The sequence below is a fragment of the Mytilus californianus genome, unplaced genomic scaffold, assembly GCF_021869535.1.
Source record: "Mytilus californianus isolate M0D057914Y unplaced genomic scaffold, xbMytCali1.0.p SCAF_3, whole genome shotgun sequence".
Lineage (NCBI taxonomy): Eukaryota > Metazoa > Mollusca > Bivalvia > Mytilida > Mytilidae > Mytilus > Mytilus californianus.
In genome coordinates, this window is record NW_026262679.1 from 114,670,845 (window position 1) to 114,695,851 (window position 25,007).

Here is a 25,007-nt window from a genome sequence, read left to right on the forward strand (position 1 = left end):
AGATCGTATGAATAGGAGCAAGAAATAAAATAATGGCTATATTTGTATAATAATTTAAGTATGTTCAAACAAGGATTTGTATAGTAAGACAAATCCTTGGTTCAAACTTTATTGTTATTTTTCTTTTTATTGATCATCTGCTTTTGACACGAGGAAGATTGCTGTTGCAGCTATTGTATGCAACAGTATATCCATAAGCATAGTCCCCAGCAGATGAACATACTATATATCTTAATTTTATAAATCTTAAAACGATAATTGTGCTGATGTGAACACGAGGTGCACTGCTGGACATAGAGATAATAATAATAAAAAAAAAAATTAAAAAATAAAAAAAAAAAAATACTCAAGAGTACTTTTAATGTATTTTTGTTATTAATGCTATTTTCATTTGTCTATTATAATATCTGGCACGTTATATACTGTACAATGTCTCATGTTTGTTGCTTATATTATCATAATTGTTAATTGTAAATGGCCCCTGTGGGACCCTGATTGGAATAATAAAATATTTGATTTGATTTGATTTGTATAAAGACCCTCTTTTGAATTTTTCAAAATATGCATATAAATCAATCGAAGAAGTTGACTGTACCTTTCCGTGACCCTTACCTTAAACAAACACATTTTTTCAGTTTCTAAAATTCATTGGTTTTGACCATGTCTCGAATAATACAGGAACACTGTTAGAAGGAAAACTCATATCTGCAGTGAAAAATAGATTACAAGAAAGATATGAAAAATATTTCTTCCCACGTTTATCAGGTGAAGACCAAAACAAATTGCGTACATATTACAAGCTGAAAAAGGAATATAAACCTGAAACCTATACAAATTTGAGTATCTCGAAACAATATATATTAGACAGTTCTGTAAATTAAGAATTTGTAACCATATTTTACACATCGAAAATGGCAGATATAGTAATACACCTTTGGGTCAAAGAATGTGTAAACATTGTATTGATAACAAAATTGAAGACGAGTTTCATTTCATATGTGAATGGAACCTTTATCAAGACGATAGGAAAAAGTTTTATGACATTGTCAATATTATAGTTAGTTAGTTAGTTAGTTAGTTAGTATGGTCGGACCATATGAGTATATACGCAGATGGTCATGACCATACGTGTATGGTCCAAATACTCATATGGTCCGAAATATACACAGAGGGGGTGGGCAGGGTTATGCCGGGAACATTGGAATGAGGGGAAGGGCAGCGGGATTCACGGAGAAGGGAAGTGGGAGTCAGGGAGCAGCAACCGGGGAAAGAAGTGGAGTAAAAATATGGACATTAAGGGGAAAATTTTTGAACGATTTTCGTATGGGAGTAAGCTTGGACATGATATATTGTTAGTATAATAGTCCCAGGAGAAAGGGGGTAGGGAAGTCAGTGGGATTAGTGGGAAGAGTAGGGAGAGGGAATTAGGGACCCCTCTCCAACCCCTCTACACAGGTATACGTGTAGCCTAATGTAAAAATACATGCAATAAGAAAGTGAGTACTGTTTAGTCTTATTAACTACAACAAAGCAAATCAAATGTGATGAGGATGCGGACTCTAATGAACCAAGTGCCCATGTCTGTGCAACTCATGCCTAGTAAGGCAACATTTTCTGTGTGCCGATTTAAAATCAGACCCATGGTTTCAGTTGTTACAAATGTAAATTTTAACTAACTTTTTATGCAAAATTTGAAGGTACATGCATTTTGAATTGCGGTACATTACATTTGAATTGTGATACATTCTGGTTGAGTTTTACTACTGATTTCCATCTTTGAGTGGTCTATATGTAGCAACTAGGCTATATATATTCAAAGCTAGTTTAAGTGACTTTTACAAAATTAAGTAAAACACAGCAATGAAAAGCACACATGTGTATGCTAAAGTAAATAAATTGGAGTTAAATTCCTGTTAATTCTTTCTTACAAAATAATTCAGCATCATTTTTATTGTGACTTCTGTTTACAGTTTCAATATGTATTTTGCTTGACAATGTTTTTAAAATGTTGTGTGTATGTTATTTATATTGAACTGAAATAATAATATTTCAATTCTTTTATGTTGATAATGCACACCAATTTACAGTATCCATGCAAAAGACAAAATTAGGATTCATCAATTTGTATTACAGCCGGCAAAATAGCAACTATAAACTATTGCCGGCAAATAGCCACTGCCTGAAAAAAAACCACAATTTTTGTAAAGTAAGAAAAAATAAATAAATATTGTCCGCAGTAACACCAAAACACAACGTCAGAAAGAAGTTTCATAAAGATACACAATTATCGTTTGCTAGAATTTGACCAGTGTATTCAATCGTAAGTTTTGATGCCACGTTAATCAGTTACCGATACAAACTATCCGATAGTCCTGAACATTCATGAAATATTTTCCACTGGACGTTAAGTAAACAACAATCAATCTATCCGAACATCAGTCGTATTATACATTTATTGTTATGTTTAATTGTTGGTTCGCCGTGCTGCTGTGAACGTTCCCCTTCAGGCCAAAACATGAATGGATAAGATCATCCATGACCGAGCCTAGGATGTGCACGGTTTTTTTCGTTGTTACACATTCTAGATCATAATAGGAGTGATAAGTACTGCAAAGTTATATAAAGAAACTGTCGGATCGATTGATTGATTGATTGCTGGTTGCTTTATGTCCATTGGCAAATATTTCATGTATGTGCAGGACGAGATAGATATAAGAAGATGTGGTATGAGTGCCAATGAGACAACTCTCAATCCAAAGTAATAGAGGACGTCCAGGATAAAGGTCGGGAAAATTTGACTGCTACTGGAAATTGAGTATATTTGATAGGGACAGGAATTTTACTTTTGCAACAGACCGCCTACGGATCCCTCTAAGAGTTGTTGCAACGGTTCTTAATGTACAAAGAACGTGGCACTCTCTTAACATGCACGAGGCATCGACTAAGCTATAAAATTGTTTATTATAAAACCGCAAAATATTTGCGAGATGTGTTTTCAGGTTTTGTTAGTGGAACACATTCAAACAAATATCCCCCTGGTAAAGGTAAGCGAAAGGAAATTTTCTTTACCGGATTTGGCCATGAACTGTACAGGAACAAGTATGCTATTAAAAGGGCGCAATTCGTGCTCATAGGAATACCTGCATCCTGTCAATAAACTTTATTGTCGAAACGCTAATAGAAGATTTACAGCTTTATTTATTTCACCACACTTCCAGTCAGTATATCTAGCATATTTACCATTTTCATTACAGAAGAAGGCTTTACATAAGTTGCAGCAAATAAATTTGCATAGTTAAAATTTATTTGATGACTGTGTGGAAGTATAGTGAAGAGAGACGAAATGTCATATTTGTCGACCGAATTGATAAGGCCGTCAAAAGCACGTAATTTTATCTAAAAATCCAAAAATATTTTTTTAATTCTAAAAATAATTAATTCCAATAAATAATTTCATTTGATTGAAGTTACAAAAATTCTTTAATAATAGTTAGGGAACTAGTTCAAAGGACTGAAAGATTATAGTCGTAGAACACTTACAGGATCAGTGACCGCTGTGGATAATAAACTTGGAATTGATTGTAAATAGCAAATACAAGTTATTTGTAGTATATGTATGTTCGTATAATACAGAAAAACGTGAAAATAATTGAAATTAATAGAAAACAAAAAAATAACAGATTTTGGAAAAAGGGGGAGGGCTTAACAAATTTGTCCTGTTCCCAAGTACCTATGGGATATGTGGTAAATATGATTGTCGATGAGACAATTGTACGACAAAGACTAAAAGGACGCTATTTTGATTGTTTTGGGGAATGGGTAAATGCTATCTCTTGTAAGATAATGAAGTTCTTATAAAATCCACGTAAGTCTGACAAAATGAATAATGTCACTAAATAAAAATCCAAAATGCTGATGACGCCGACGACGGAAAGAAGGTTTTTTTTCTCACTTCCGCGACTTTCGTCGCAGGCGAGAGGAAAAGAATGTTGATTAAACTTATTGTGAAATTTAACTTAGTATAAATCAGTACATATTTGATGAAAAAAACATGTAAGAACACTCTGATCTCATAATGACTACATAATTACGCACTCTTATGACGAAAAATATATAATTGACCTATTTTTTGCTGAAATTTCAATAGTTTTTGTTACAGATCTTAAGACATGAGCCACATGCATGGTCGGATAACCATAATATTTTGTAAGAATGTATATATGGACCCGGCATATACAACTTTTTATAATAAATTCATTTTGGTCGATTAAGGATCTTGTTAGATACAAGAATTTTGATTTTACCCGCTATCATACCAACTAACCCATTTGTTTTAGAGATGTTTAAACAGTTAACCGACGGTCGCAAATCGATAGCACTGACCCTTTGATCCAGGTGTACTTGAATCAAAAGGAACTGACATGCTTTACTATCAATGAAAATCGAACAGATATGCGTCGTAACAGAAAATGTATTTTTCAATCACTATTCTCACGAATCTTGTGCAGAAGTAAGATCGATCTTACTTCTGCACAAGAAATAGCTAAGCTTTACTAGTTATTCCTGGGATACCTATCTCATACATATCACATTTTTAGCCTTCAGTAAGACCAATCGGTTCTTACTGATACATTTACTTAAAAAAAAAAAACGTTGGAGTGAAAAATATCAAGGACCTTTTAAATTTTGTGATCAACCTACTGCCACTTACTATATCAGGGGAAAAAATGAAAGTAAAAAATTACTTATAGGACTGTCTTACTCTCTATTTTTTATAAAAAAAATAAGAATTTTTAGAAAAAAAAATACTTTCTAAGAAAAATTGAGTAGAAAATATTAATAGATTTAGATATATAGCTATGTGTATATAACGCTGTAAATTGGAAAGTTTAAAAAAAACCCCAGTAAAATCAAAGAGCTGGTTGCTCTGAGGTGGAAGAAGATGCATAAAAGGTAACTTGAGTTACCATAAAAGCAGCCCCCACCAACCCAGCCTGCTCTATCCCATTATTACTTTAGACATATTTTCTTCTTCCAAAAATAATAATCTTTAGTAATACTCATAACTCAAAAAAAAAAACTATACTAAACATAAAAATCTGCAAATACTGTTGATTCAAATTAAATTTTCTATAACTAAATTCCATACATTCGTCTCAGCATGGTCAACTTGATGCAAGCAATTATAACAGTAACACTTGAAAGTTTTTTGTCAAAGGTAGATAGTTCACTTTGGGTATTGAATATTCCGTCTTTCTTTCATAAAAAAACGTGGGCTATCACTGTCTTCAATAATATGACCTAACAGTGCTAACACTAGCAATAGTCTACTTCAGCCTATACCAGTAATGGGTGATTTATTCTGCTAACGGCAGTGTTCAATGTCCGTCAAAGGAACTTCTCAAAATTAAGCAAATAATTCCAATGAAGATAGTTTTATTTTGTCACAAAAGAATGAAGATGTTTGCAATTTTTCATTCCCAATTGGTTACTATTTTGCTTATCCTTCTTTGGTGTTAGTAGTTTTTAATTGATTAGTGTCAACTGTTATGTAATGAAGTGTGTGGTCTGACCAAAACTCATGACGTCTAACCTTTGATCCAATCATCTTGACCTTATCAACATTACAATGATGTCATTTTATCGCATTAAAATACACCTGTGACGTAAATCTTTTGTTCAAACTCTCCATTATTTTTCAGGAATGGAGAGTTATTTTCTATTGTCCATCTTCATTCAAACGGACGTTTTGCCCTTTGGGTATTTCCATGGGCAATTTCTTAAAAAGTGTTCACCCATGGAAATAGTTCTAAAGGACGTAACGCGATACTGAATGAAGATGAAAACTTACTGAACGCTGATATTAAATGAAGTTTTTTTTTTTTTGAATTGGGATGACCTCGTAGTTATACAATGAACACCAAATATCTCATTATAAATAAACAGCTTTTATTTGCGAGTCGTAATTCCATCGTATAATATATGGTATCGTTTTCACTAAAATTCTACAACATTATCCACAATTTTTTTTCCGATGCACATCTTGGCTAAATTTCTGTCACGGATAGTATCCAAGCGGGTAAAAACGAATATTTTCCATTGAGTGCCAGTCCTCTTCTGTCCATCTACAAAATATCAAATGGATTAACTCAGTTGAATTCTTTCGTAATATTGAACACAGTAACATTATACAATAAGGAAAATTAGTTCACTTACAGATTTGCTTTTTATTCTACCGTTTAAGATATCATTTGAAATTTAAAGTGTTGTATTTTGATTTTGTACAGCAAAAATCGTTTGTTCCATTTTAATATGTTACAGTACATTAAAAAAAGAAATATTACTCAGATAGTTTCTACAATAATATTGTGGTTAAATAAAATAAATAGTTCAAGAAACTAAAATGGTCAAAATGGCGTATTCGGTATATTATTTGATTTTTCGTTGTTATAATTTGAATATGGTACTATTGAAAAGAATTTGAAGGGTATGGATAACATTTGAAAAAGGCTTGTGTTAAATATTGGGCGGGACTTTTTATTCAATTTTCAACAGAAACGCGTTACACAATCGAATTCCTTCACTGTTGTTATATGTCCAGTGGCTAATATAACAGTTATATCGGCAGTGCAAATGACGGCGTTAATCTTGAAATGTTTAAATGAAATCAAAAAGTAGTTTTCCACTTAAGTTAAAAACATACAAAAGGCAATCTTTCTGATAATAATTTGATCTAATAGAATGGTTTGAAATATAGAATCATATTTTGTTTCAGATATGACTTCAAATCGAGCACACCCTTATTAGTTATAACATATACTAGAGTGTTACGTACCTGGAAATTTATTCTAGTTGTACCATGTCATTTTTTTCTCATACGATTCTACATCCAAGATTTATCAAACGAAGAACACATAATCCATTAACATATATGCATAAATATTAGTTTTTTTCTCTCCCCCGAAATACCACTTGAGACACAAATAAATATCCTTTCAATACCACCACAAGAAAGACGTGCGTATCCATTGACTTAAAACATAAATCTGGATGAACTTTATTCAAGATCTTTTTATAGTAGTTATTCTTCTTTTCATAAATACTTCGTTAAGTGAGTAGATGGTCAGCTTGATCTTAAATTTTGACTGTGGATTATTGGGTACACAACAGGGAAAATGAAAAGAAAACCACTACAAAATGAAATAAAACTCTTTAAATTTTATGATCTAAAAATTCGTTCTTAATATTTAAGGTGTATTTTAAGTTAGCGAAAGTCCAAATAACTGTCCATTCCTGGGAAATAATGGGCGTCGGCCCTCCGGGCCTCTGCTCCATTATTTCCCAGGTATGGACAGTTATTTGGACTTTCTCTATAACATAAAGGTGCCTCAGTTAACACTGAAAAGTGGTAATCCTAGAATCAGACCTTACCATATAATTTAGCTGCAACCAAATGACCATGGAAATGAGGTTAAGGTCAGATGAACCTACCAGACATGCACACAATATTTCATATATAGTTGAACCATATTTTACAGCACCTGAGGAACAGACCTTATCATGAAAACTTAACATTGATCAATGAACCATGAAAACCAGGTCAAGGTCAGATAATCTTGCCAGACAGAGATGTACACCTTACAAACTTTCAATTCACCAAATAGAGTTGACATAATTCTTATAGTGTCCAAGGAAACAAACCAAACCACTAACAAGAATGTGTCCATAGTACACGGATGCCCCACTCGCACTATCATTTTCTATGTTCAGAGGACCATGAAATTGGGGTCAAAACTCTAATTTGGCATTAAAAAAGACAATATCATAGGGAACATGTGTACTAAGTTTCAAGTTGATTGGACTTCAACTTCATCAAAAACTACCTTGACCAAAAACTTAAACCTGAAGCGGGACAGATGGACTGACAGACAAACTAATGCAGACCGAAAAACATAATGCCCATAAATGGGGCATAAAAAACTTAATATTGACAAATGCACCATGAATGAGGTAAAGGTAAAATGAAACCCGATAGACAAACGTATGATACACTACGTCTGATCTGCATTTTGTTACTTATTTTTCTGCTTTGTATCGACCAGATAAGCTCTTTTCAACTGATTTTATAGTTTGATCATAGGTTATGCTGTTACACCACTGTCCAAGGTTAGGGGAGGGTTGGGCGCCTGCAAACATGTTTAACCCTGCCACATTCTGTATGTGCATGTAATTCTGTGGTTGTTGTATGCTTCTGTATATCCTTTGATTTTTGTTTATTGTTTTGTACATTAATCAGGCCATTAGTTTTCACGTTTGAATTGTCTTACATTTGTCATTTTCGCGCCTTTTAAAGCTGACTATGCCAGAGTTCTCACTAAGGATATTTGAAGGCGAGTCAAATAGTGAGATGATATTTTATTGCTATATCATTAATTATTCCAGTCTCTGTGACAAAATAGAGCAAGGAAATGACCTCAAGTTTAGATTATTTCAAAACTTTTGTCATAAAATGTTATTTGTCCTAAGTTCATACAACATTTTACAATCTTAATGCGTCTTCGGACTCACCCGTTTTAAAAATGATGAGTCCTGGACTCATCTTAGTGAGAACCCTACTATGCAGTAAGAGTTTTGCTTATTGTTGAATTCTATGTCATTTAGTCTCTGGTGGAGTGCTGTCTCAATGGCAATTATACCACATCTTCTTATTTTTATATGTATACCTTACAATCATCTATATACCAAATATGGCTATACTACTGCTGAAAGTATCTGAGACTTAACCATAAAAGCTTAACTTTGATCACTGATTCATGAAATTAACTCAAGGTAAGGTGAACCATGTTTGACAGACATGTCCCCCCTTGCAAGGAATTCATAAACCAATATAAAATTATCCTTTTAATTTTTACTCACAATGACTTAGAATTCACATGAATGAAAAACTACTTTTTAAAGCAGTCACTGAACCATGGAAATAAGGTCAAGGACAATAACGATGAGAGAAGCTTTGTATCATAAGGCATCTTTATAAAAGGTATGCATCATTGATTTTTTTCTGCAAAGCTTTATACAAATAGTTTATAATGTCGCTGCAGCCTGATTAGCTTCCTTATGTCTCAAAAATTAGGAAAATTATTTTGTATAAACCCATTTAATGTAGAAAATATATGTATTATGGCCTTTTATAGCAGTCTACGAAGAAGAATTTTGCTCATTGTTGAATGCCTTTTGGTGACAGACTTGGCCTTGCGCTCTGAAAAATTTCGAGCACAATTATCGAACTCAATCTCAGAAATAAACCAATCAAAATACTGGCTTTGATGTTTCAAGCACACTGAATAAAGTTTTATGACCGTCTGCCCTGTGGTTGTTTACATACATGGTCTCTGGTCTTTGGTTGATAGTTAATGACAATCATACAGCATCATCTTATTATCATACATCTTCTCCCTCAAGCTTCCCTTGTAAAGTCATGTACCTTCTTCTCTGTCATTATTAATGTTTTTGGAACTAAATAAGTTTGTTGTCTTTAGTTGTTCATAACTTACCAACTGTTCCTTTGATATCAAGTTAAATTTGAACATTTAAAAGTTGTCTTGGTATATTAAATCAACTATGAAAAAATCCTACATTTTGTTAAGCTCTTTTCTTGATAACTAAGTCTGATTGGCTGTTTTGCTTAATGAAAACTAACCCAAAATATGCTCTACAAGAGTCCTAGGCTTTCTCTTTAGGAATTGTATGTCAATGCAAGGTAATAAATGATGTCATTATGCTGACAAGATGCTCAAAGGTTAAATAAGGAAAACTATATCTTCAGATGATAAAATGATTTAATACATAAAATAATATTTCAGCAAATTAAGATACTAAGAAAGCTACAACACAAAACTTGTTTTCTCCAGCTGCCATTGGAAGAGCCAACAAAGTCAGTATTTACATTTATTTTACATCTCACTGTACTTTCCACTCACGACAATACAAAATAATACTTTTGTCATTAACCTTCTATCTTCATTTCCCCCCATTTTCCAATCACAGTCTGTCTCCTTTAACTAGTATTGATAATTAAATAATCTTTCAGTCTTATGAATCTCCTTTTTTAAAAACATCATACTCCAGCTCTCCAAGTCTATCAATTTAATTTCTCAATATTACATAAAGAATGCTGAAAACAAGGTAGTTTAAGGATGTAGTTAGGTGAAATTAAAAAAAAATCTAGAATTAAAAATTGATACTATTAGTCAAAAGAGCATCAGTTAAGGAATAAAATAAGCTAAAAATATTGATTATGGAACTCCTTTTAGAGATATTTGATTTTTTAAAAATGGAGGGAAAAGGCTGACTAGGACTTTTACCTTATATTTAGCATTGGCATTGTTTGGGTCTCAATTTGTAAGAAAAAAACTCTTGAATCTGCTTGAATTTAGGTTATGACCTTTTTATGAGCTATTGAAGACTTCTATGAAAAGAAAAGTGGGTGATATGGGGCAAAATATTTTACCCTGTATCGCAGGAAAAAAACCAAGGAGTCCAAACACTACATCCTTAAACTATCCTTTTGTCTTGTGTACAAGTTGTGACAAATTTTCTCATAATTATTTTCCTTGTCATATCAAATGACAAACAATGCCCTTATATATTCCATAATTTTTTAAAACATGATGAAGATAAAACTAATTAGAGAACACATTAATTGTAGTTTATGACAAAAGCATTAGATATCACTCCCTCCCGTTGACTCTATCATACTGACGTATTTTACCAGATAACAGCATCTTAAATAAAAAATTAAATCTTTTAAATGAAATTTAATTGTTAATAATATGTTAATCCACAACACTTTCCTGCTTACAGTGGTTGCTCAAATACAATCATAAAAAGTTAATTGATGAATATTTCTAAAAACTAAAATTTTAAACTAAATGTTTGATAAAGACTATAGTTTAAAATAAGGTTTATATGTAGAAATAAAAAAATAAATAAAAGAAAAAACTGGAATAAAGAAACAGCACATTGAAATACATGGCCAATACTATTTAATAGTCTCATCAGCATAAAAAGATAATGCATATTTGACACTAAGGAAAATGTAAAAAAAAAAAAAAAAAATCAAACATGTAGCAAAACTGTTATCTGTATAAAGAATACATTCCCCTCACAAAAAATCATTTTAGATACAAGCTGTGAATTTAAACTGCATAGTAAATCTAATAAATCCACCATGACAGTTTTTAGCTCTATTTACAAAATATATGTATACACAATGTACATCTGTGGCATCTTACAAAGTAAGAAGAAAAGAATGAAAACTGTCCATCTATCAGTATGAATAGTATTCTATTTTATTTGTGCTGTTAACTACATGTATTACTTCTGTATTGTCACAATCATCTGTCTTTCTGAAATGACTTACTACCACCAAAATGATTGTTTAACCCGTACCACATCAGTATTATTTTTTATAAAGTTAAAATCAAAAGAGCATTTGTTGTTTATAAAGTTTTACAAAATTAAACCATGTTAAAATCTGATCATACAAATAAATGGACAAAGGAAAGATAGACAAAGAAGAAATTAGGAGAAAGAAATATATTTATACTCCAAATATAATCTAGAGTCAATGAGATAAATAACATGATCATAATGAATACAAATTCTTAAAATTTTCTCAATTAAAAAAAAATATTATATCAAAACAACACCAAATTAATAATTCAATCCTTACAGGTCATTGAAAAGGAAAACAGACTAGTTATTTGTTATTTTGTTTCGTGTCCTGAAGGTGCAACAAAAAGGAATGTCAGAAAAACGTGTGACATTTCCAATTTTTGGAGGTTTACTGGAATTAACACTTACAATCCATTTGTTCACTGAATTGTTAAAAAAAGCTCAAAAGGGAATGTTATTCTCTAAAACAGTAAATATGGTGAAAAAAATTGATGACATAAATTCCAAAGAATTCATAGATAAAAATATGGTGTGGCCTTGATCAATATTCCTTCTAAAACTTGTTCACTTGCTGGTGTAAATATAAAATTTCTTAAGTAAAAATAATATCAAATAAAATATACAAATATGTTTAAATTGAGAGTTAATCCATTGCCACATACTAAATTCTGTCCAATCTTGCCTATTGCAAGCACAACCTATTTACATCTGAACACATTATTATAGATTCTCAATCATTCTGCATAAACCTTTCTAAACAACACTCTCCCAAAATAAATCAAAACAGATTAAACAATCAACTATGTGACGGACTCCAATAAATTACCTCAAACAAAATTGAAAGTAGTATGCAAATTGAAACAAAAAAGTCATTTTGTATACTTTAAGTCATATAAAAACTAATTCTTCAAATGTAAAATAAATCATGTATTTTCCCACCTGTGAAATGGTATTTTAAAGAAAATTTGCATAAAAATGGTGGTTGTGGATGACCAACAATAGAGGTAGTACTAGTGAATTAATGTGTTGTTTGGTCACTCAATGAATATTTTTTTTAATATTCAAACTCTTCTATTAGTTATTCTATAACTGATCATTTATAACCAAAATTTCACAAATATTTAAAAAAGAAAAAAGGACCAGTTCGGTACTAAATAACAATAATCAGTCTTACTCAGTAACTTTCTGATTGATATCTTAAAGGCTGTGGTAAACAAAATGCTTCAACTTTTTATTGGTTTCCAGTCTATCACCATTTAATTCTTAACAAAAAATAAATAACAAACTTATATACATAAATCATTAATAAAATGCATTAATGCCATTTCCTTCCATCTCTTGAGATCTCGATAAAACATAAGGTCAAGAATTAGAACTTTTCTTATTATTATCACTATAATATAAATATGTAAATTAAATTTGTTATGCATTAAGTTGAATTATGACTTACTGAAGATACCCGTAAAAAAATTCTCGTCAATCATTTTCTAAGGAGTTTATGGTTTTGCTTGCACAGTATAATTTCATTTGCTTATAATTGTACAGCAGCAAGTTCACAACCAGCAAATAAGACATGGATATAAAAATATAGATATGCTGTATGAGTGCCAATGCTACGACTATCCCCCATAAGATTAAGGACAAGGGTGAGAAAAACTACCTGTCATGAGGTATTGTGACAAAGAAAATATTTGTAAAATTGCACATCAAAAACCCAGAATAGAAAGTTAACATCATTATAAATATAAACAGACCTGTATAAATGTACAATGTATCCACTAACAAGTGTTATGTAATAAACAGATGGATTCCATAGTAACTTTTCATTGTGTAACTGATTAATATTTTAACAGTTTATATAGAAGCAAATGTTCTGCATGCTCAACTCTTTTTTTATGTATTATGTTTACATTATTTCTCGACACTGACAATGTTTACTTTTCAGTAAAACAGAATTTGACAGGTTCAAGTCTTGTTGTATGCCATATTAGAAACAAGGTAAGCGTACAACCCTAAGAAACATAAAAATGTAATGATAAATCATAGTTTTGACAATTGTATTTTCATAAAAGTATGATAGCATTTCACATGTGATATGTACTGAACTGTACTTGCATATAGAAAAGTTTCTACAAAAATAGGAAAAGTTCTAATTTCTGATCACAATACAAATATTAAATATAATAAACTACAACCTCTAAAGAATAGTACATCTACCAGCACTAGAATGAGAAGTTGTGTTACCTATGGAGGTAATTGTTTGATTCCCTTGGCTATCTCCTAACGATGTTACATTAGATGATGATTCACGGTTCTCAATACTGACTTTGGCAGGTGTACCTTTCCTCCTAGCTGTCAAGCTTCGTCTGTTACTGTCTGGAGTTTTTAAATCAGAAACTATTGAAACTTTTTTGGTCTTACTTAATGTATGTCTAGATCGCTTTAAACTTTTTCTTCCTAAGGTTGATATTGAAGGTTTCAATGGAGTGTTAGATGGTTGTATCTCTCTTGGTGTACTAGTGAATACATCCGTTAAAGGTGTTCTTCTCAGCAACAGAACAGGAGATTTATCTAACTTGTATGGTGTTTTAAATGGAACTTTTTCCACAGGTGAAAGGTCAAGGATACATTTTTTTGCAGGTGGACTTATCTTTTCTACTGCCTTGCGCTTTCTTGCAGACCTACTGATTGATCCAAGTGGAGCAGGTGTTTTGAAAGTTATTAACAAACTTTCTTCATCTGTAATTGCTACAGATCCTTTTTTGGCTGTTGCTGGAGTATTTCTTACTACCAGTATTTGTTTTGATTCATTAGGACTCAGTTTTTTGGTAGATGTCTTTCTGCTGGACTTCCTCACACTGGATTTTTTAGAGGAACTTACATGTTGTTTTGGAGTTTTGAAACTTTGTGTTGCTGACACACTCTTTTGAAGCTGTGTTATTCCCTGAGATTTTTTTGCAGTGGACGGAGTTCGTACAGTTCCCTCTGACTTTGACTTGTTTATAACAGGTGAATTCTGATGTGATGGCATCTTACCTGGTGAGATGACATCTACTAGACTGACTACAGGAGATTGAATAACTTGTTTCTTAACATTTATGAAGACTTCTGTTTCTACTGGACTCCTATTTCTGACCCTCCTAGTCGGTGGTTTGATTACTGGACTCCTATTTCTGACCCTCCTAGTCGGTTGTTTGATTGGTTCTGACGCTTTGTTTGTTACTTGTTTTGGTTGGACATCTTTGGGCTTTTGATACACTGATGTTCTCCTGTTTGTTCTCTGTTGAGTATCTTTTGTTAGGTTGTTCTGGTATACAGATGTCCTCCTTCTTGTTCTCTGTTGAGTATCTTTTGTGATGTCTTTCTGATATACAGATGTCCTTCGTGTTCGAGTTTTGGTTGGTGAAATCTTTTTCGCTTCAGGTGTGATAGGAATATCTATTAACCTTATTCCTCCCTTTCTATAGACGCCGAACATTGAAGATCTTCTTGATCTTGTCTGGACACCCTTAGGTGAAATGATTTGTGTAATTGGTATCTTCAGTCCTGGTGACATTATTTTTGTTTTCTGATATACAGATGTCCTAAAACAGAAAAGTGTAATATTGATAACTAAAGTTTGTGGGACAAACTGACATGTTCATTTCAGCTAATTAATGATCATACTCAATAAAAATTAAAATCAACTTTGACATGTGATGAAATATATAGTGTACTTCATGTCATTCCAAAAAAATTGCTGTAAGCATGTATTATGCATGTTTCACTTACAGACAAAAAATACAATTTTAAGCTGTCAATCTTTTATCAGACATAAAATTTATTTCCGCTAGCAACAAACAACCTCAATTTTTTGTGCCTTGCAAAAAGATCTGCCCTTGTTGAAACCAGTTAAAAACTTTTTCAAAAACAAAATTATCTGCCTGTTCTTCAAACTCATATTTTAGGAGCATGATAGCTGAAACACAGGTTTTCTTTGCCTGATGAATGATTTTGGCAAAGATATTTTTGTCACTTTTAAAGACAGTGTGAATTTGGGTCAAATTGGCACTAATACAAAATTGTTATGTATTTCAAACTGTGTAATTTGTATTTCAAATACTCAGTCTATGTACTTTAATAATAAAACATTAAATTTTTGGTTCAAAACATCCCTATTCTTTGGGTATACAGCTGGAGTACGAAAGTTAATCCAGTAAAATTACAATTTTCAGCAATATTTAACATAAGACTGCATCATACGGTGTCCTATAAATGTTAACTTCTATGTCATTTGGTCTCTTGTGGAGAGTTGTCTCATTGGCAATCATACCACATATTCTTATCTTTATATTAGAATATCAAGCACATTCCTTGTTGAAGAAATGTGCACACCAGATAGTACGTGATTTAAATAGGAAGGGTATTTAATGTTTAGTGTTCCTGCCTTCCCTTAATAGAAGGGCCCTGTCCTTGGTGCCCTACCCCCTCCAAAGCAAAAAAATGCACCCCTCTGACTTTTAAAAAAATAAACTTTTCAAACTTCATTGTACATGCCTATCCGCATTTCCGGTAAAATGGTTACCTGATATTGTGTAACACTAAATAACTGACAATGGCATAAAATTAAATACCTAACCTTTGGCAGTTTTATCACCTCTGTTAACGGGGCATAGGACATTTGAGCGAAAATATAATTGCACATAGGGTCATTTGAGGGCTGACATCATAGGACATTTTAGTGCTGGAATTTTTAACTTTACCTTGATGTTCAAATCAGACGCTTGAACGAAATTTCCTGTGATACTTTTATATGAATTAAGAAATATTTTTAAAAAGTAAAAAAAAAGTGTAAGTTTTTAAAATAAATATATTTTATTTGATGTTACATGAGTAATTTCGACCGGTTCTGCTAGTAAATGGTAGTGTAGTCCTGAGTTGAATAGTAGAATAGACTTTGCCCATTACTTGACTGAAACTTACATCAAATTGTTGTTCCCTCAAAGCCGAACGGACAAGAAGGAGGAACAGAATCTCCTGGACTTAAATTCACTGTTTGACAGCAGGAAATAAGGAGGGATTTTTTTTTTATGTCAGAAGTCTAGGATATAAATTTCAAGCCTGAACTGACTTGTAAATAATGCCATTGCCGAATTTTACCTGTGGTGAGCAGGGGTAACAGATTATATCTGGCAAACGGAAAAGGTACTCCTTCATCATTTTTTAATGTTTTTTTTCGCTCAAATGTCCTATGCTTATTTTTAGTTTCGCACAAATGTCTTAAAATTTTGGCGGTCAAATGTCTATTGCCGTGTTAATGATTGCTTACTGCTAATTAAGTGATTAATGATAATTGAACAAATAATTAGATATTTAATACAAAATGAAAATGTCCACATGTGTGTTATTCGTTTGTAAATGTTTATGTACAGGATGTACACCTGTAAAACTTTATTAAAGAGCCTCCTCATGGGGTTTTTGATTATGCGATAACTTGGCAGTTTTTAAAGTGGTTATTTGATTACCAGACAAAATATTTCATGATTATTTGATAATCTAGGACTGCTTTTTTTTTATTATTTGATCACGTTGATTATCTTGTTTAAAAAAATAATTAATGATTATGTGATTATATTGGCAAAAAATATGTGATTATGTGATTACTTGGACACCCCCATGAGGGGCCTCATTAAAGTAGGCATTGACAAAAAATAAAATTATAAACAAATTTAAAAAAAAAAACATAATTTAGCCAAAATTAGAAAAAAAATTAAATTCAATAATCCCAATTATAAACTTAAAGAAATTCTTATTTTGAACATAAAGAAGATTGCATCACTTCCTGTTTTACTTGTATTTATAATCCTCCTTGCAATAGGAGCACTTAACAAAATGCTTTAATTCTTAATAATTATAGAAAAAATAAATTGCTTCGCCAAGCGCAGCTGGATACGACCATAGAGGTCCAACCCTGAACAGTTGGGACAAAAATGGACACAATATTCGTGCTTGATACAGGTCTGAATTTGGATTGAAATTAAATGTTTGACACATAATAGGTTTCTGACACAGAATAACTGTAGTCAAAGAACTTAGAATTGGTTATATGATTTGAATTTATATTCAATTTTTTGCTTTTGTGCAATTCACTATGCTGTTGCGAATTGCCCCCCCCCCCCTTATTTTTTGCTTTTGTGCAATACACTTTGCTGTTGCAAATTGACCCCCCCCCCCTCAAAAAAAAAAAAATTTCACCCCTTTTTTTTTTGGCAAAAAATATTTCTTTAACCCAACCCCTTGGCAAAAAAAAAATATTTGAAGAAATTTTCTTTTTAATTTCTGAAATCTGTAATGAGAAAGAAAAAAAATTGTTCCCCCCCCAATTTTTTTTCACCTCCCCTCCCCCTCCCCTTTTTCCAAAAAAAAAAATCTTTCCCTCAAGATATGGTCATTATCTCAATTCAAATTGCCAATGGAGTTTGCAACCATAATTACCCATTTAAATACATCATAAAAGTCTTAAAATAGAAAATGACATACATAATCATGTCTAAAAATAATATATCTTTAATCAGCATTTTTATTAGTAATTTATAAAAATAAATTGACAGCTAATCACCTCGAGACAATACAAAATTTCTTTATACATAGTTTTAAAGCAGTGTAAGGGAGGTAATCCAAATCAAACATTGTACTTAAAAGTGATTGTCCATTAACAAGGAAACCCTTGTTTTTCCCCCCTTTTTTGCCCCTAATTCCTAAACGGTTTGAGCCATTACCCCCCAAAGCCAATTCTAACCATCCCTTTGTGGTATGGAAACTTGTACAATTTCAGAGAGATCCATACACCGTTCCACAAGTTATTGTCTGAAAACTAGAAAAATGATTATTTGGCCCCTAATTCCTAAACTGTAAAGACCATAACTCCCAACCTTCCTTTTGTGGTTATAAACCTTGTGTTTAAAGTTCATAGATTTCTATTCACTAATACTAAAGTTATTGTCCGGAAACCAAGTGTCTTCGGATGACGACGACGTGATACCAATATACGACCACAAAAAATTTTTGCAGTCGTATAAAAATGTAGCTGTTAATACATTCTGCAATGTATGTATAAATATGATATTATCATCTCCTGTTTTACATTTTATATCTATAAAACTCCTTACTAAGGAGCACTTTGGTGTGCACTTAAAAAATACTTTACATGAGAATAAGTAACTTTCAATAACATATCCTTTATTGTTTGAAGTATTTTATAAATGTAAATAATTCTATTGCATTAACAATTCAATTATGCGTGTTTACCTCCATCTTTCAAAACTACTTGTTTAATTTTAAAGACTGGTATCAGTTATAAAACATTGAAATTTCTGATAATTATTTTCATTACCAAATGTACAAGTGTGTTTAGATTAAAATTGAAATAATATATATATATATAAATATGCTTTGGTTCATGGTATGATGTGATAAAAAATTCCTACTGGCAACAACATCAAGAACAAAATCATTTCAAAATATGCTTAAAATACAACAATTGTCCTCCAGTTGAGTCTTGCAAAATTCAAGGTTATTTACACTGTCCAACAGTGCCTTTACAATCTGGTTGATTTGCGCAAAAGTGCCCTTTGAGACAACTAGCACCCTTCTGCCCTAAGATTCAAGCTGGAAGACTGATGTTCATCTGTTCTCTGGATAAGAATGATGCTGGTGCACTGTTTTAAGTGAGTCAAAATGTTCTTGAAATTAGCTTAAGGTGGTACCCAACACCTTGACTAATATTAATTTGGCTCGTTTAATTTTCATAAAATTTTGACAAAATGTTTACTTTGACCCTTTGACAAAAATACAAAAATTTCAACCAACCACTTTATCAGAAAAATTTCATTGGTTATATAGCAGTTTGACAAACACTAATTTTGATCATTGAGAAGCTTAATATTTCCTTAACAATACAACATGATTAAAACGTCTAGCTGATTTTTACAGAGTTATCTCCCTGTAGTGTTAGGTACCACCTTAATTTGGTCAACATACACACTTGTGACATCAGATGAAAAATGTCAAAGTATCATTAGTATGCCATATTAAGGTCTTATATCTTCGAGCTTCACAACAGGCCCAGCAGCTCAGGCTGGTAAAATTGCTTTTGGGCCTGTAAAAATCATCTCTATAGGCCAACAGAAATCTAACTAAAATTTTCCAAAAATTGAGCGACTGGCCAGTAGATTTAAAAGTTTATTGTGAAGAGATTGTCTTAGGCTGATATTAACAATTTCTGCCTTTCTTCTTTGGTAATTAATTTTATCATTCAATTTGTTTATTTTTTTCTGTTTATTTACAGGACAAAATGTCTCTCCTTTACTGAGTTACACTCTGCACTGAACATGATTGTAATTTTTCTGCATTGTTCACATTACTGAGGACTGTGTGTAATTTGTACATGGTGTATGTGCAGCTGCTGTTAGAGAACAGATTTTATTGAACATATATACATCTTTTGTATTTTGTATGTTTTAAACAAATGTCATCCTAAACTTACACTTACATCTCTCAACTCTTTTATGTATGAATAAACATGTATTTCTAAAGTTTGAAAACAAGAAATTATTGTTTTCATGTTTGCTTTAAACACTCACCTTTCCTTTGCATTCACCATACTGTATTATTATTGTTTGTGGTTAGCATCAAATATTGTTTTATATCAATGAATTGTGTCAACAAATAGCTCAATTTTAGTGAACATTTCTTACATCAATTAACTCCAATCTATTACATGTCAATTAACAGTTTACTATACATGTATATGTATAATCCCATTAGGGTGTCATTTTGTCTAAAACTGTCATTTTAGTCTAATTAAATTATACATACTGACTGATTGATTGGCATGTAAAAATATTCAATTTTAACCTAATTATCAGTAAAATTTCTACAAAAATTGTAATTCGAGATATTATTCTTTCAAGTTAACATTATTTAATAATAAAAAAAATGATACAATTTTAATTCTAAAAACTTCTACAAAGTATTGGATTCACTAAAAACATTAAATAAAACTGCCCTTCCTGGAAGTAACAAATAAAACTGCCCTTCCTGGAAGTAACAAATAAAACTGACCCTCCTGGAAGTAACAAATAAAACTGCCCTTCCTGGAAGTAACAAATAAATCTGCCCTTCCTGGAAGTAACAAATAAATCTGCCCTTCCTGGAAGTAACAAATAAAACTCCCCTTCCTGTTCCTGGAAGTAACAAATAAAACTGCCCTTCCTGGAAGTAACAAATAAAACTGCCTTCCTGGAAGTAACAAATAAAACTCCCCTTCCTGGTAGTAACAAATAAAACTCCCCTTCCTGGAAGTAACAAATAAAACTGCCCTTCCTGGAAGTAACAAATAAAGCTTCCCTTTCTGGAAGTAACACAGATTTGCTCTATGAAATATCTAATTTAAATCATTAGCATATCTTATTACCTAAGAATTCTCTAACAATATTATGATGTTACTCAAAGAAAAACAAAGAGCTTGCAGTGATTTCAATATAAATGTGTATACAAAATGATTCAAGTTGACACTCAAATTATACTTTCACGCTAATGGTAATAACTGTATGCCAGTATCTTCTTATAAGCTGTTGAGTTGTAAAATGCCAATGGAAAATTTTTTATTTATAAATGGACACTTTGGACAGTACTGCTAATATTTGAATATTTCCCCAACTTTAATTTGCCATCCTTGCAGTTTGCTAACATACAGATGATATATCATGAAGGACCCTAATGTAGAGGAGATAGTCAGAAGTTGGTAAAATTGTTTTTACTTCACTACAAACCTTCTTTTATTTGCTATTTTGGGAGACAAAGACTTTGGTGATATGAACACAGCATCTCTTCCTGACACCCATCCTGGAGATTTGGGAGTGCCTGGTGATCTAAAACAGATGTATATTGAATTGTCAGTGTATAAATGGAAAGAATATAGCTGAAAAAGCAAAGTAATGTTGTTCATGAAAAATGGACCCTTTCTCCTTGGTGAAAGGCTGCACCATAATTAACAATCTGTTGCTTGAAAAAAGACAATACCATTGGAGAAAAAGAATCCATTTTGAGTTTTACAATCTCTCTAGTCTATTATTTAAATGAATGAGATTTTATAAAAAGGCATTAGCTACAATTCAGGGCTCACGCTACCATGGGACTGGGACGACAAAGTCGCTTTTCCGGCCGTCACTTCGCTTTGCCAGACCGTCAAAAGCGAAATCTAGTTCCCTGTTGTTTACGATACTCACTTTCATCATCTGCAATATTCAATTTTTATCAAGTCGATGAAACAGCAATTTTTCATTTTAAAGTAAAGAAATTCAAAGACATAAACGATTTATTTAATTCAAAAAAGAGGTTAAAGCTTTGATTTTAAAGTTTGTTGCATGTTATTTCATAAAAACAATTTTTTATTACTTTTGGTACTTGTTACTCGATAGCGTACATTAAATCATTCTAACTTTTGGCAAAATAAGTTTGTTACTTCATTAGAACATGATGAAATTTGCCTGAAGTAAATTTGTTATCAATGTATTGCATTAAAATTGTCATATTCCTTTCCAAATAGTGTGTCAAACATCGTTTATTTTTGTAAATTTTTCTTTGTCCGCCATTGAAATATTTGTACTAACTACTGATAGGAACCGGACCAGCTATGACAGAAATCCATATTCTTACGATTAATGACTACTGTCAGTACGGACGCACAGCTGACAGAGGAATATTGATCCCAAAAGGAAAAATTATGCATTCCACGCGCATTAACATACTTTTGGTTAGATCTACTTGACTAATGTATATGCATTGTTTCAATTTATTAATTAAAATTGCTCAACTCTGGATCTATTATACTACGTCCAGTCGTCCAAGCTTAACTGTGTTAAATAATAAAATTTATATATCTTTTTAATGAGAAACACTGAATTTCATAAACATAACAGAGTACATTTTAATTGATATAACAACTTTCTTTTCATTTTTGATACAAAAAAACTCTTTTTTTATTATTGCTAGATATTTAACTGTTTTTTTCTGACAAGAGGACTAATATGATTGTGCAACTAGATATGATACAACTAAAAATCTTTGAATTTGAACTGTTACTTTTATTGTTTTTCCAGATACAAATTGAACAATATAAAAAATAAGATACATATATATGGCCCTTTGTATTATAGTAAAAATCAAACATTGTAGCGCCGCAAGCGAACGAGCACTTCTCCCTCTCAGTTTCAAAAAGAGAAGTCACTTCTCCCTATGATTCTGAATTTGTGTGAGCCCTGCAATTCTTGTCCAAGTTTGATTAAAGTTAGTCTTTTAGTACAAAGGTTTACAAAAATTGCTGACAATAAACAGATAATAATAGACCCAAAGGACCAGTCAGCTAAAATAAAAATTGGGCTGAGATGAAAATCCAGCTTACATGTACTTAGTTCAAAACCAATTTATGTTTAAAGCAAGTGAAGTTTATTGGGAACCAAACCCTAGTTTAAACTGATGGATACCTTTTCTGTGAAGCTGTATTGCCTTTCTTAGGTGTTTTACTTGGCATTTCTGAAAAAGAATTTATTTATTGTTACACATTATTACAGTCTACACAAAACTTTTTAAATTACATTTGTACAATCCAAACATAACTTTGATGAAAGTGTAATATTTTTCTTCTATCTGTTTTACTTGTAATGTCATTAATGCGTGACGTCATATATTGAATGACGTCTTATTTTGGCATGCAACAAGGACAGATCTCAAGCTGCCGTATATTCTGGCACACAAAATGCAACCATATTTTAGTATTGACAGCAAGAGGGTTAATATCATATAAGAAGTTTGTATGAATTAAAAATAAAATAGATTTAAGGGAAACCTCTCTTAGATGTTAAGGTAAGGTTTTGTTTTAATATCTAATGTTCTAAAGGAAGAGACCGATTTCATAGAGCTGCAACTCCTCTGAAACCATACAGTCGGAAATATTTGTGATATGAGGTATAAATGTAGTGTTTTGTACTTCCTAAATTTGTCTTTGAAACAATCTTTTTTCCACAGAAAACACCAATTTTTGAGAAAATATCCAAATTCAGAGACCCTTATCGCACTGCCTGCAAAATCCAAATGAAAGTAAGAAGAAAGGATAGAAAATAGGACAGTTAGGCCTATAAGGATCCTTATTGTATTGTAAGTGCATCATTTTGCTAAATTAAACGACATCCACCCTTTTTACTGTCCAAAAATGAAATGGACATTGAATGTGTCAAAGTGATCCTCCCACCTTTTTATGTGTAAACACAGGCACCCGACTTCTGGACCCCTCCCTTCTTTACATGTGTTAACACAGGCACCCTTGACACTCTTTGTTTCAACACTTGCCCAAATGTACCACGATTTAACAGGCATCTTCTAGTTAAATTTATAGCAAAATGAGTTTCTTTTTAAGATACAGTTAATACACCTTATCGCTAGTGGTCCGCCATTACTGGACATCACAAAGGTTCCCGTAAAATTTTGACGTCACAATAGAAAATATATGATGCCACAATGGAAAAGTGATTGTTGCACGGCGTCAATAGTTCAAGAGCCGCAGATTCTCAGGTCAAGCGACGCAGATTTTAAAATAACGATAAGGTCTTTTAAATACTAGTCTATTGTCAGATCACACCACAGCCATATGTGACAAATACTTTTGTCACTCTCTGTATCAGATTTTCAGATGGTGAAACACTTTTGACCTCTGACAGTATATATTCATTATAACATAAGAAAATAATATTCTGTTTCATTGCACTGAACAATTTCGTTTCATTGGCACTTTAAAAGGGGACATAAAACTATTAAAACATACAAATGTGTGTCAATTTTTTAAACCTTAACTTGCTAGCCGTGGGAACTAATAACATCAGGAAAAAAATATTACTTGAATTGTATCACGAAAAAGTGGTTTCCGTTCAAAAGTTTACTCAAGCATATCTGTAGTAAAAAGCTATGAACAATCCGATTGGTTCATTCAACATATAAAAATGGCGGTTTTACAATTACAAAAATGAAAATATTTGTTTTTTACTTCACAGACACAGTAAATAGAATATGAACTACTGTATAGCAGCTATACTCTGCAAATAAGCTATGTCAATGAATATTTGCTGTGTTTTCTTGTACATTGAACATTACTTAAATGAATAATAAAGCAAAGCCTTGAGAGTTGCGTCGCGTCCGTCAGGCATCATTCGTAGCCCCAGATACATATGTCTCTACGACACCGTTTATGCCCAATTTACATTATTTTCTTCTCAATCATACATGATCTTATAGTAACTTATTCATGATACTACGTATATCACAACTGCATTTGATCTTTAAGTTCTTACTTACTGTTTTCAGCAATACACAACAAATATTTATGCTTTACTGTTTCAAAACAAACCGTGGCCTTTCCACTAGCCCTTGACCTAAATGAATAAGCCAATCATAATGCACCTCTTAGAAAATTTGAATTTGGCGTTTCTAAATTAATACGCTAAAATCTGAAAGAAGGTAAT

The 25,007-nt window shown here is 32.0% G+C and overlaps 1 protein-coding gene across 2 annotated transcripts; it reads right to left on the reverse strand.

Annotated features, from left to right (window-relative positions):
- Nucleotides 1-9,818: 9,818 nt before the first annotated feature.
- Nucleotides 9,819-24,905, reverse strand: LOC127735882 (uncharacterized). Of its 2 annotated transcripts, none has more exons than XM_052246286.1 (4): nucleotides 24,841-24,905; nucleotides 22,980-23,028; nucleotides 21,267-21,365; nucleotides 9,819-14,834 (listed from the first exon to the last, which is right to left on the reverse strand). In XM_052246286.1, exons 2-4 carry the CDS (start codon nucleotides 23,024-23,026, stop codon nucleotides 13,652-13,654), a joined length of 1,329 nt encoding a protein of 442 aa, XP_052102246.1. In that variant the 5' UTR covers nucleotides 23,027-23,028; nucleotides 24,841-24,905; the 3' UTR covers nucleotides 9,819-13,651. The 2 variants fall into 2 exon arrangements, with proteins under 2 accessions (XP_052102246.1, XP_052102245.1); XM_052246285.1 differs by having other exon boundaries at nucleotides 9,819-15,038.
- Between the last annotated feature and the right edge of the window lie 102 nt (nucleotides 24,906-25,007).